The following is a 14,139-nucleotide window of genomic DNA, read 5'->3' on the forward strand; positions in this document are numbered from 1 at the left end:
AGTCTTTGAGGCCAAAGGGGAGTGACTCATTCAGCAAGAATGTTTTCAGCTTGGCTCACGGCTGCTCTGCGTATCTTTGGAGCCTCTCCTCCCTTACGCTGACCAGTGACATCACACGACTTTTATGGTTTTGAGGTGTGTGCGTGTGTGCTCGAGGGAGTGACCACTGTCAGTCCCTTGCACAACTTCCACAAGTCAAACCTTTCCATTTGCTCCTGAACTAAACTGCACAGCACTGAGACTGCTTATTAGATGTCAGTCAGTTTTTATTTTTTTCAACCTTAATAGTTTGTTTGGGAACAATCTTTCATGTAAAGTACATAAGTGAGGCTCTATTATTAGTTATTATATAATAATAATATTATTATTATTATTGTCATTTACCTTTGTTTGTCAATTACCAAATCATCTTATTGTCCCACACTGTAAAAAAAAAAAAAAAAAAAAAACTAGTAAAAATGGTAAAAAGGCTGCCAGCAAAGTTTCCAGGCAGATACCATCAAATTACAGTAATTAACTATAACACAAAATTACATGTAATAAACTGTAAAAATGCAGATTTTACTGTCAAAATTAATTAAATTGCAGTATATTATTGTTGTTAAAATTGCATTAAACCACTAGAAAACAGACAGAGGTCCTCTTTTTATACTTCCACTGCAGCTCAACAGGGAAACACAGTCAGAGGAAACACAAAGAGAGAATTTGATGCTAAAAGAACTGTAAATCTTGATATGATTAACTCAGACTGTTGATGCCTCATATAAACTTCAGATTAAACGACTGTGTGGACACACCATGGATTTTGGCCTCCATCACTTATATTTGAAGAGGATCTTTTAACAGTCAATATGAACAGGAGGATAACAGCTAGGTAATCCTCTTTCAGTGATTATTTGGGCACCTGACTGTTGTTTTAAGACTGATTTGAAAAACTGTGAACCTGTCCTTTAATTAGAAAAACTGAATATGCTATTGGTTCAAGCTGACTTCTGTCCATGAAATTTTTTTTTTCCTGTTTTTTTTTTGTTTTTTTGTTTTTGTTTTTATTCTTTGCTCTGTATTTAGTCGCTTTATCTACTTCATGCTTTCCGTCACTGTGTAAGCCTTTCACAGCTACTGCCCAGGGCTGCATCCATCAAAGAAGTCAGGCACCACAGCCAATTGATTCCCTAATCGAATATCATTATTACCAGCAATTAGCTTGCACTATGACTTTAGTTATAATGGCTACTTCACAAATGTTATCATGTCATATATGCCTCTGTGGCAAGTGATGTCCAGCTGTCTGTGGTCAGGCCGATCTTTTTTCCACTTTTTCTGATATTGTCTTTAGTGGTATCGTAGAGTTTCACAATTCAGTCAGTGTAGTTGTGCAGGAAGGAACGTTGCAGATAAACTGTGTCAATATGTCTATAATGGCCTCTTGGCAGGCATCTGGTAAGTGTCGTGATGAGGAGGAGGCAGGAGACAAAAAAGAGGTTATTCTTGCCTGCTTTAGCTGCAGTTCCTTGGACTCCAGATCGCAGAGCTGTCCAGAGTGTAGTGTTATCAGGTTTTCCCCTCAGACTGCTCATTTACGAGTGATATTTCAATCGTACCTTGCATATTCTGCAGATAACTATGTTTTGATTTGTTATTTTTCTGTTTGTTGATGGAAATCTAAAACACTTCCACACAGCGCTTCTGATGTTATCAAGAGTGGTGATCTCATTGTATGTATAGATTAATTAATGATTTCTGTAATTCAACATGCATTTCTACATAATCATGAACAGGTAAAAGGTAAAATTACCTGTAATTTTAAGGGTAAGTTACTGCAAATATCTGTAAATTCACATGCATGTCATTGTATTATGGAATAAATGGAAAAGTCTGTAAAATCATTACCATTTCTTTTTTTATAGTGCAAGTAAGTATTTAATAGTACATCAGTGCTACTTCATTGCTTAATGGGTTGCAATTTATGGTGCAAGGGATAGTGAAAGTGTCCCAATCGAGTCATTGATTTCACTTTGGCTCACTGAATGAGTGTGTAGAGATTGCTCCATTTATTTTCAAAGTTGGAAATGTGGAACAAATGACCACATCTAGAAAACAACATCATGAGCTTGTTGTGTTTAACAAACCAAAGAATCTTAAGATCGTAAGTCAGCCTTACTTTCAACTGATTATCCAACAATGGGCATGACAGCTCCCTCCCACGAATAGCACTGCATTCTTGTGTGTGTGTATGTGTGTGTGTGTTTGTGTGACACCTCCTCTGTGATTTATATCATCTGACGGTACCTTATTTCTGCAGGCCATCACAGTATACTGGAATGTGTGGGCATCTAACGATTGTCTTCACCAGTTTCTCACATGTACGGGCCTCTGAAGAACTCTGAGCAATGTTCATACTGTTAACCCAAAGCAGTCTCATCAAATTTCATCACCGGAGCCCAGTTGTGATGGTGTTAGATTTTCTGTGTGTGTTTGTCACATGCACTTATACAGGAGGTTACCAAAGTGTCCACAGCTTCAGTGCTGCTTGGAGTGATGTTATACAAGTCATGAACTGTGTTTCGAAGGATATTCTTTGAGAGAAGGAAGCCTCCAGTAGTTTGATTTACAATAGTTTCTCATAAAGACAGATGACACAGAAATTGTCTTTGTAGCACTTATGCACATTTTAAGGTATACATTTTTATTACAGGGCTCTACTGGTATATCTTTGCATGATTTACAGTTCTCCTTATTTATCTTATACTGGCCCTTTATGCAGCCCCTCAGTTCAGTCTTTGTCTGAAACAGGCTGTTTTAGCTTCCGTCTCTTTAAGGCTCCCCTCCCAAAGAACGGTAGTAATCTTTTTCTTGTTCTTTACCCGAAATGTCAACTTGTCAATAACATCCATTCGTGTTCAAGCCCAAATCCAATCCCAAATTTGAGAATCAACAACACAAACAACAACAACAATCTTAGCAACCAAGGCTATGAAATGGATGGCTGTTTGTGGGCATGCACGACAAGCTGACATCAGCTTGTTGGCAAGGTAGAAAAAAATAGTTGCAAACGCAGCATTCAGGGCAGGCTAAAGCCCTGGCTGTTATGTTCACCACAAGTTTTGTTTTTTTCATCATCCCGAAGAAGACATGAACGTTTGAGCCAAATTTCCTGCTAGCTGTTGAGACATGTTACTCTAAACCAAAAATGTCAACCTCATGGTGGCGCTGTAGGAAAAGTCAGTCAGGGGCCAAAGGCATGAGGATTCATTGTTTGGGAACCATGAATGATTGTACCAAATTTTGTGCCATTGCATCCATATTTTTCATCCTAGGATCATAAATAGTTTGTTCAAAAATTAAAGGAAATCCACCCAATAGGTTTTAAGATAATTAATTTGGGATCAAACTATTGGTCTGACCAACAGATTAACCAAATAAAGTACAAGTTACCAGCCCATGTGGACTTTAAGACACCAAAAACACCCTTGCAGTGATGAAATATATTTCAGAAGTTATAATCATTGTGTGGCATGTGTGCACTTTTGGATGCTATTAGTGTCTTTTGTATACCACATATCAAACTACCGATCATACTACATTTAGTGTTATTGTAATGGATGCAGAAATATCAAATGTCTACAAATACATGGACAATGTAAGAAAAGCCTTTCTTAAAGGCATACTATGCAGGATTTGTCAGTTGCTATTTGTAAACACAACATTTTAAGTTGGCTCCCCTCTCTCCAGCACAACAACACCAGAGCAAGCTGAGAGCAGAGAAAGAGAGAGAGCAAGAGAGAGAGGGAGCAAGAGAGAGAAGGAGCAGCATGGTGGAGTGAACTAGAGAGTGAATGAAGAAAGGGAGCGACAGTAGCAAGAACAAAGCAAAGAATCAGATAAATAAAACATTAATTTATGATTGTTTCATAGTGGTTACGTTCTGAAGCACAAATACACCCACAGCCCTGCACTACCCTGTGGGAAGGTGCTACATTGCCAGATGAAGCACACAATGCATCCTATCCACTGTGGCCTCTCTGCTCTGTGTGTGTGTTTGTGTGTGTGTGTGTGTGTGTGTGTGTGTGTGTGTGTGTGTGTGTGTGTGTGTGTTCCTTTTATATATGATGTAACTACATGGTAAATTTATAAAAATGTATTTTCTCACTTTCATTATGTTGTTATTATACATTTGTGTGTGATATAAATGCAGTGTGGGTTTTCAATCTGATCTACAAGCACTGCAGACATGACAGCCCCTTCGAGTCCCTGGGGAACCCTCTTCCCTCCTCCACTCTTTTTATTTAACAGTATGCCACAGAGCTCTGAGCAAAACACTGCTAATACTTCTGACTCGATGTTCCAAATGAGCATGAACAAGTGAGTAGGATGAGGAGCAAAATGAGAAAGAAAGACAAGGGGGTGGTTAGCTGAGGGAATGAGCAAAAACAGCTGAGGGATAAAATGAAGGGAGGTATGGTGAGGGTGGAGCGAGGAGGAGGGAAGGGTGAGAGTTGACCAGAGGGGGAAGAAATGGCGAAGGACAGTTGAATATTCATTATCAGGCCAATGGGGATAAATCTACAGCCCTGTTGCTACTGTGTGTGGGATTGCTACTGACACTAACACTAAGAAACATTTCCACTGTACATTCAAACACAGACACACAAACACACACACACACACACACACACACACACACACACACACACACACACACACACACACACACACACACACACACACACACACACACACACACACACAGATTCACATACACACCTAAAGGGATAAGCTGTGCACACAGTACCTAAGAAAGTTGTTCCCAATGTCTCTAGGAATTACATCATATTCGATGATGACAGAGTTGAAACCTCAGTTTGGACTTTGTACTACATTGTACATTTAACAAATATATTTTGTACAAAGTCAAGAGGTACAAAAGCTAAAAAGCTGTGTAACTAGTACTGCATTCTTACGTAGTGGTGTCTGCTGTACATGAAACGACTCTAACTAAAAACGTGATTGCGGTTATTAGACTTTGGAGGCGTTTCTAAACAAACTACTGTGACTGTAATCTTCATTGCAAAGGAACAAGTCACACGGTGCAACGGTGACTCATTAACATGTTTTTAATAGTTTTTTGGACAAAAATTGTGGTGTACACCACATAGGAGAAAGATATATCAGGCTTTGGATACTTACACAATACTTGTCGGTGAGATCAAGTCATTGTTAATTTGATTCTGCACCCAATTCAATCTTAATTAATTATTCACTTATCATGGGAAATATTATTCTCCATATATGTTGAATATTGTATGCTTGACTCTAGATTCATTTCTCATTTTTGTGAGTTCAGGTCTGTGTTTTGCATTGATCAAAATACTCTTACTGAAGGTTACACTAGCCATGTGATTTTATTATGTGAAAGGGTACCAATTTAACTGCTTTCCTTGAAAATTAGTTCTAAATTAAATAAACTTCTTTGACATTTTTAGGAGATAATAATAAAAATTGTATACCACTACGAAAAAAAGGGTACAAATTCAAAGGTCACACAAGGATTTCTTAATGATACTGTGATTGTTTATAGGCACACTTGATTACTTGGAGTGAAATAATTGTCCTTTGGGAGATGCACAATTAGGGGTACAAAAATTGATTTTCAATGAAGTGCAATGTAATGTACTTGTCTAATGTACAACCCCAGCAACAAAACTTTAGTGATCCTAATTCTATTCTGACTTTTTCTGAGAGTCCAGCGTTTCTAGTTCATAGCTTTCTGCAAAGATCATTTGTAGTCATGACATGATAAGAATGATTTTTGAAATTCATGATTTTATTCAGATAATTTCAACCTGTTTCCCAGCATTTTATAACACAGTAGATGAATGTAGAAACATTTAAAAGTCCACAAAAGACTGATAATATCAGCTACTGAGCCTTTGTTAGTTAGTCATTTCAACAGGGATTTGACATTGTGTGGTGGTCGGAGGTCTTTCAAAGGCAGAGGAGTTCAGTATGAGCAGAAGTGAATCTGTATAACCCCTAAGAACAAAAGAACAAGGTGACATTTGACAAAAGCAGTCCCTATGGGTCCTTTCGTGTCATACTTAAAGGGTCTGTTTGGATGATTAGGAGATGAGACATCGAGAGGTCGCCCTCCGTGCCTTTCCTCTTCTCCTCCCATCTCTTCAGGCTTCACGTCAACATGCACGCACTCTATCTCTCTGTATTAATCAGAACATGCTCGTGAATACAGGCATACATGCACAGTGACACACACATTGCTCCCTACACAGTCCAACGACAGACCAAAGTCACCCTGCTGCAGTTGGCCGCAGGACAGTGAGTGAGTCAGCTTGCTCAGCCAGCCGCACGGCCCTGTCTGCTTTGTCTATCAGGCTGCCTGTTTATCTGCCGAGCTCCAGTATTTGATTGTGGGTCTATCTCGACCCGCCTGCTTGTCTGCCAGATTGTATTTGGGTTCATTTATCTCCATATCTACTTCCCTCTCAATTCCTCCAGCTAAAGGAATCAGTATGCTTTGAATGAAGTGTTTGTCATTGAACATCGTCAAATCAATAACACTGGGGCACCCCAGAGTCCTACTGGTTAGACACCCTACACACACAACTGCAAGGTCCATGGATTGATTGCTGTAAAGAATCTTGGTGTCACATATCAAATAAAGGCAAAAAAAGCCAAAAAACAATCTTTACAAAATCAACAACACAGCAAGCCAACTACTTTATGCAGCAGTTGGCCAGGTACGCTGAGTAAAGCAAACACCATGAACACCTTTGAAGAGAGAGTATAAAGAGGAACAAGTATAAACACTTTTGACTTCATATGACCTAGTTCATTTGAAGCACACTGAAGCCTTTTGTCCAATTATTGTGGCTTGATGAGACATTTAGATGAACAAGGTGTTCCTATGCAGGCGTGACCCCACCTTCTTAAAGAGGGCTTGTAATTTACATACTCTGCAGTGCTTAATCTTTGTCATCCTTTCTTTCCTGCTATCCTCTTCTCCGCTATCCCCCTTTTGCCCCTCTAGGCCCAACCAGGGGCTCCATACCCCACCATGAAGCTCAGGGTCAGCCATAGGATCATCTGGTGGATTTCTAGCCATCACAGCTGTCTGGTTGTACTCTGCCAGCCTGATCAGCAGATGTTTCACTACCTCTGGACGTGCTTCTGCCAGGTCGAATCTTTCATAGGGGTCAGAGGTGACATTAAACAGCCAAACTGACTTCCCCAGCTTATTGCGTCGCTTTTCGAGATGCTTCCACCGTTCTGGACCACGTGGAAAGGCTTGTGGTGGTATCCAGTCTCCGTCACCCACATTTCCTGTCAACAGCTTCAAGTCACCAGCCCTTATCGCTGCCCTTACTGCTGTGTCCCAGATCCCAAAGCCATTGAGCTCCAATGCATAGTAATATGGCTCCCCAGGCTTCCTGGAAACTGGGTCTATGTTGAAAAGGATTTCAGTGCGAGGGCAGGGTAGATCCTCACTGATGGTCCCCCACACATTGTGACCATCAAGGCCACGCTGGGACTGCAGATTCCCAGCCAGCCCTAGTAATGTAGGATACCAGTCAGAAACATGGATCAGTGCCTTGCTGACTACACCCTTCCTCTTCACGAGGGGACTGTGGACAAAGCCCACAGCCCGGATGCCCCCTTCCCAATAGGTTCCTTTGCCACCTCTCAGCGGCCAGTTGCTCCCACCAGAGAGCGGCTGACCACCATTATCAGATGAATAGATCAACACTGAGTTTTGATAGAGCCCACTAGTCCTCAGTTCTTGGACCACTTGTCCGATCCCGTTATCCAGGCAGCTTAGCATGGCTGCGTAGTGGCGCCTGAGACGATTGCCCTGAGAATCATAAGGGTGCAGAAAACGGTCAGGTACCTGTAAAGGTGTATGGGCAGCCTGAAGGGACAGATAGAGGAAGAGTGGTGTATGGTGGTCGTGGTTCCTCAGGATCTGCTTCGCTCTGGTTGGACATAGAAAATATTGGAAGATTTTTTAAATATATTTGCCTCTCTGTATGTGTGAATGTATTTTTAATGTAATGTATACTTTGATGCCCACCTTTCTATGTATAGCAGAGTGGAATAGTTGCCAGTCATCTCCCATGCAGGTCTGTCTCCGTCATGCAGGTCAAATCCACAAGCTTCAGCCCCATCACAGCTCTGATAGGAGAAGTGATCCCCACTGCCGGTCAGTGTGCCCAGGAAACTCTGAAAGCCGCGTCCTGTGGGTAAACAGCTTGGCCTGCAGAAGCCCAGGTGCCATTTACCCACCATGTGTGTGGCGTATCCAGCTTCAACCAGGCGCTCTGGTAGGGTGGGAATGTCTGGGGGCAGACAGAGGGGTTGACGTGGCCGGATGATTGAATGCTGGAGGCCGGTGTGAATTTGGTAGCTGGTTCCCAAAAACATAGTGTGAGAGAAGAAAACAAAGTGTCTAGATGAGATGACCTCAGTAATGTAATAATGGGAAACTTTACAGATGGTTAAAAGAAATATTGCACTCTTGGATACCCTCACACTGCTTTGCATCATCAAACCAGTGCTTTTAAGGAATAATTATGTGATTAGAACCTATAATTTTACTTTTTTGTTGTTGCCATGTTATGTCAACCTGCAGTATTTCTGCCAAAAAGCTGCTTTTAATCTGCACTGAAAATATGTCTAGGTTAGGCTGCTTTATCTACATTTGGCCGGTTATCCACTGAGATCATAAAGATTCAGGATCAAACAGCATATAGGACCCAGAAATGCAAGGTGGTTTGCCAGTAGCAAATTAAACACTACAGGTGGTGCTATAATTGTATTCCTTTTCTGGCCTGAATAGACTGTTAAATATATTAGTAAAAGACAAAAAGCCTATAAAGCCTTTGCATAATTATATAATATGAGAACAGATGCAGCAACTCAATTATCCCATCATAATAATAATGCAGTGATAAGGAAATTACTCACTGGCCTGTCATGAGTTGACTGCGAGAAGGTGAGCAGATTGGCTGGACATAATAATTTTCAAGTTTGACCCCCTCTGCTGCCAGCTGGTCCAACACAGGAGTGTGGATATCAGAGCCATGGTAGCCAATATCCCCATAACCCTGGTCATCTACCATGATAAAGATAAGGTGTGGGGGCCTGGGCTGTTGCTCCTTCCCCGTGCTGACACTGTCATCTGTAGACTCGGGTTCACCCAGGCAGCTGAGGCCACTGAGGAAGATCACCCCAGTCACCAGGAAAAGCACAGAGCAGATGCGTCCTTTCATCTCTAACTCTGTAGCTAATATCTACTAGAGTCTGATTCTGGATATTTTCTGTTCTGCTTAGTCTGCAGTCGATAAATCAAAAGCCGGATCGCTTCTACAGAAAAATGGAGAGATCTGTGTGTCCGAGGAGATAGTCCAAAAGCCTTATCTGTCTATTAAGAATGAGCCTTGGTATTTTTCTAAGGCTTAGGCTCAGCCCGTGCCAGCTGCTGTGGTGGGAAGAGGATAACTGCTGTCTCTGTGATAGGCAGCAAAAAGTCAGTAGATGTGTGTGTTTGTGCATGAGACAGAGACAGAGAAAGACTCACCTTTTGCAGCACCTTGCTACATTCCTTGGTACTTTCAGGCGCCTCATCAGGCCTGGTCAGCTGAAATACACACACACACACACACACACACACACACACACACACACACACACACACACACACACACACACACACACACACACACACACACACACACACACACACACACACACACACAGAGAAATATATAGTGTCTATAGTCACAGTACAGACAGACGCTACGTATTAAACTCCCCCATCCCATCCTCCTGTAAATCTTGAACACCTCAGCACCAAAAAACCAAAGCCAAAAATGGTCAACATTTGGTCATGAGGAATAAAAAATAAACTCAATACATACTTTCGTTTGTCTTCATTGTCTACACCACTAATATCTGTCCTTTAAATAGTTTTAAGATAACAAAAACACCTCTAAAGTACATGAATAACATGTTATCTCATGTTTTTCTAATTGGTACATTCTCTGGAAAACCTTTTTTTTTTTAGTCTGATACAATAAGATTTCAGGTCCTGTAAAAGGTTGGTTCAACCAAAGTAAGAAAAACATATTTTGTTACTTACCCTTAGGGTTGTATAGCTGTGCAGTAGCATCGCACATGACCAGAGGCAAAAAGTAGAGTGACATTTTGACTTGTCAAACACAGATACCTGTTGTACTGCATTACAGCAACAATCATTCATGTGAACATTTCTACCTTTTCGTGCTCCTTAAAGTCAAAAAGCTTTGAAATAGGTCCATGAACATGTTTGTTATCAGGAGATGAGGCCTAGATCATCCACAGACCCCACTGTAACTTTTTCATAGGGACTACTGTATTGGGGTGTTTATCGACTTCCACTGTACTGGGGTGGCAAAGGAAAATCTCTCAAAACAAGAACAAATTGAATAGACTTTTTAAACTTAGAGGAACTGATCATTTATAGCTGGTTCACAATAAAGTATTCTGTATTTCTACTGTTACTGCTACTACCACTGTTACCAGAATTACTGTCATGACTGACACTCCCATTAAATCCCTGTACAGCATATTTCAAACTATACTGTAAATCCCTAATGAAATTCAAATAATCCCTGTCATTTTTCTTTTGTTGACTGATATTGCTCAATTAATAGAGTCACTGAGTGAGAATTACCGCCTGTGCTGGGGCACTGAGAATGTGCATCGACCGCGTGGCTCTTAGCCTTCACCTCACTGCCATCTCCTTCCCATAATGCTGAGAGGAAATCAATGCCTCAGATACAAGTCAATTTCCTACAGAGCGTTTTAGAAGCAAACTCATGTTGCCTCACCCTTTGGGAAATTTGACAGGCTTTTTTGCCCACAGTGAGAGTTAGGCGGATGCAGGATAGATTGAGATCTATGGCAGAAGAGGGTAGGATGACAACAAGGTAAAAGTGAGGCTGACAGAGCGGGGGTGGGGGTTGATAGATAGAAGTAGTTTGGATGAAGTGGGAACATATAGAAAGAAATATATATAACATAAAATAGAAAATATGAGCAATAAGCAAAGGAAACCAGAGGGATGTTGAGGGGGAAAAAAGAGGGATAACTGATAGAAAGCAATAATGTGCATGCGAGAAAAAAGAAAGCTTCACTGTCTAAGACGAGAGTGCAACATAAACAAAGTGGCATAAAAGGAGCAGTCACTTTGCCTTGCTGTGTATGTACGTCTGCGTCTCTGGGTGTAGCCATCAGTTTGCCTCAGGGAAATGCAGGAAGACATGAACTCCGTTTTACCGCTAAGAGGGGGAGGAGGAGGAGGAGGAGGAGGAGGAGGGGGGGGGGGGGGGGGGGGGGGGGGTTGTAAAAATGGAAAGTGACAAATGTCTTCTTGAGGAGAGGGCAAGGGATTGTGTTCTTTCCTTTCCTCAACTGTCTGTTTACTATGTGGGGACACAAATAGACGCCCAATATATAGGTGAAAACTCATGTTATGGTTTCTTTGGTGTACTATATGTTCAGAGTTTGCAGACAGACACTTTAAAGGCACACCATGATGAAAACTTGATTTTGAAAGAGAGAGAAAAAAGAAAGATTTAATTATTTTACTACTACTACTACCACCACCACTACTACTACTAATACTACTACTACTAATAATAATAATAAGATATATAATGGGAACCATTTTAAAGTTTTAATGAATAATTTCTTGCAACATTTAAAGTACATGCTGTACACCATGTTTGTGTGTGTGTACTGTATATAGTTTACAGTGTGTGTGTGTGTGTGTGTGTGTGTGTGTGTGTGTGTGTGTGTGTGTGTGTGTGTGTGTGTGTGTGTGTGTGTGTGTGTGTGTGTGTGTGTGTGTGTGTGTGTGTGTGTGTGTGCATGCGGGTGTGTTTTGTAAAAGGAAGTGGTGCAGAGTAGAAGAAAGTAGCAGTGGGTGTGATTTATTCATGACGATGAATAAGTGACTCACTTGTTCTGGAGCCACTCTGTTGAACTAAAGTGGAGGAGTTTGTGTGTCAAACTGCGACTTTCATTTTCAAAACCTATCAACCAACCAACATAAAAAGGAGCCCTATTTTTATATTAAAAAAAGTCCCCATCTGAGACTTGTTTATGGTATTTCAAATATGCTCTGATATATTCATGGAACAGTAGATGGGGGTCAACACTGACTCATGGGAAATGATCTCAATGATACTTATGAATTCCAGCGTAACTCAAACTGCAGGGCTGGCTTTCTAATATAATGCTCAAAATATGCTGAAAAAATACATTAAACCTGGCAACTTTGCTTGATGATGGCTCTGAATGACACCTTGTGATGTTTTTTGAAAAAGTTAAATTCAAAAATGTGAAGTAGAGCAATGGATGGGACCAAAGTACCATCCCGTATTTTGCTAGTTGAAAAAGGACCGCAAATTTGTAACATCTATAACATTTGTCTCATATTAATTATGAGACAAAGATTTGACATTGAAAATGAATTGAAGATGAAAATAGGTTAAAAAACTAAAAATTATGTTTTCCTTATTGGGAAAGGACAAACTACGGTTTAAGTGACCAAATCACAGATTCATGTCACTTCAGACACACTGAAGTCAAACAAACAGAGTTAAAAGGGGAGTGGAATAATGGTGGCCAGAAACAATGCTAATGTTTATTTGTATCTGCTGGTTGTACAAAGAGACAACCGTCTATTACTAAAAAAGTTTGTCATATCAACTTAAAAATCAAATTTGTGTTCACAGTTTGTTTCTATTGCCCCCTAAGTGGCCAAAATATCAGATAATGCTGGTTTAGCTGTAACTTAGCTAGCAATCTCTTCCTATAGTACTACATTTACTATGTTTCTATGTAAATTTGCAGCACCTTAGCTAATATTAGTCAAGAGTTTTGAAATAATAAACATAAAAAACAACTGTCATTAAAATATATTGATTGCCCACCACAATTGTCTTCTACTCTGTTTTTTACTGCACTGAAGTAACATCCGTTGTATGAGTGATGAGGCAACTGCCTACAGTAGTAGAGATACAGTAACCAATATCATCAAAATCAATATCATGATGATGATGACCTCCACTTGTTACTTGTTTTTGTTTCTTCCAGATGCTTGCTTTATATCCAGCCTGTATCTGAATATATTGATATTCACTGTAGAGTAACACCATATCTCTTAATATAAATAATTCCTTCTCAACACAAAGTCATCTTTTCAATGACTTTTAATGACATGTAATGATGTCCAAAAGACTTATTTATTTTTTGTACACAAGGATGACAGAACAAGTAAATTCAACTCTAGTGTCCGTTCAGGTTAAGATATTAATATTCATAACGTATAACATATTCATAGTCAAATTATTATTATTATTATTATTATTATTATTATTATTATTATTATTATTATTATTATTATTATTATTTTATTTTATTTTATTTTATTTTATTTTATTCTATTTACAGAAACTCAAAGTAAGAAAATTGAAGACACTAACCAGCATAGGTATCACAGGAGACACCAGTTCTTCCACATTGGTGGTGTTGAGGTCAAAAGGGTGAAGTATCAAGTTCCTCGGTGTGCACATTACTGTGAACCTCTCCTGGTCACATGTCAACCACCGTCATGACAGCTCACCAGCGTCTCTATTTCCTGAGGAGACTGAGGAAGTTTGGCCTGAACTTCAGCATCCCCACAAACTTCTAAAGGTGCAGCACAGCCTGGTATGGGAACTGCTCTGCCCACAGCCGCAAATCACTGTAGAGAGTGATGGAGGTAGCACAGCACATCACTAGCTACAGACTCCCGGCCATTCAGGATATCTCCCACCAGCGGTGCCTGCGGATGGCACACAGCATTATCAAGCCACAGTCAAACTGGTCGCCTTGTTACTGTCTGGCATACAGAAGCATGGCTGCATATACCACCAGACTTAAGTTTTTACCACAAGGCCTCTCACCTCAATCATCTAAATATTCCACACCGCATATTTGCTTGTACCTGCTTGTACACAAAGTGCAATATTGTTTTTATAGGCTACTCATCACTTTTACTTTTATACATAAATCCTCATTTTCATATATGTATATAGT

General features: G+C 40.2%; 1 protein-coding gene across 1 annotated transcript; it reads right to left on the bottom strand.

Moving 5' to 3' along the window:
• Positions 1-6,869: 6,869 nt before the first annotated feature.
• si:dkey-174i8.1 (arylsulfatase I) lies at positions 6,870-9,284 on the bottom strand. Its single transcript, XM_062431055.1, has 3 exons — positions 8,980-9,284; positions 8,087-8,419; positions 6,870-7,988 (listed from the first exon to the last, which is right to left on the bottom strand). Exons 1-3 carry the CDS (start codon positions 9,282-9,284, stop codon positions 6,902-6,904), a joined length of 1,725 nt encoding a protein of 574 aa, XP_062287039.1. The 3' UTR covers positions 6,870-6,901.
• Positions 9,285-14,139: the final 4,855 nt, after the last annotated feature.

The sequence above is a fragment of the Scomber scombrus genome, chromosome 12, assembly GCF_963691925.1.
Source record: "Scomber scombrus chromosome 12, fScoSco1.1, whole genome shotgun sequence".
In the NCBI taxonomy this organism is placed as follows: domain Eukaryota; kingdom Metazoa; phylum Chordata; class Actinopteri; order Scombriformes; family Scombridae; genus Scomber; species Scomber scombrus.

Coding starts and splice junctions, on each gene's coding strand:
- si:dkey-174i8.1 (XM_062431055.1), bottom strand. CDS start 9,284: ATGAAAGGACGCATCTGCTCTGTGCTTTTCCTGGTGACTGGGGTGATC. Junction 8,420..8,979: donor AGTCAACTCATGACAGGCCA/GTGAGTAATTTC, acceptor TTTGGGAACCAG/CTACCAAATTCACACCGGCC. Junction 7,989..8,086: donor ACTCTGCTATACATAGAAAG/GTGGGCATCAAA, acceptor ATGTCCAACCAG/AGCGAAGCAGATCCTGAGGA.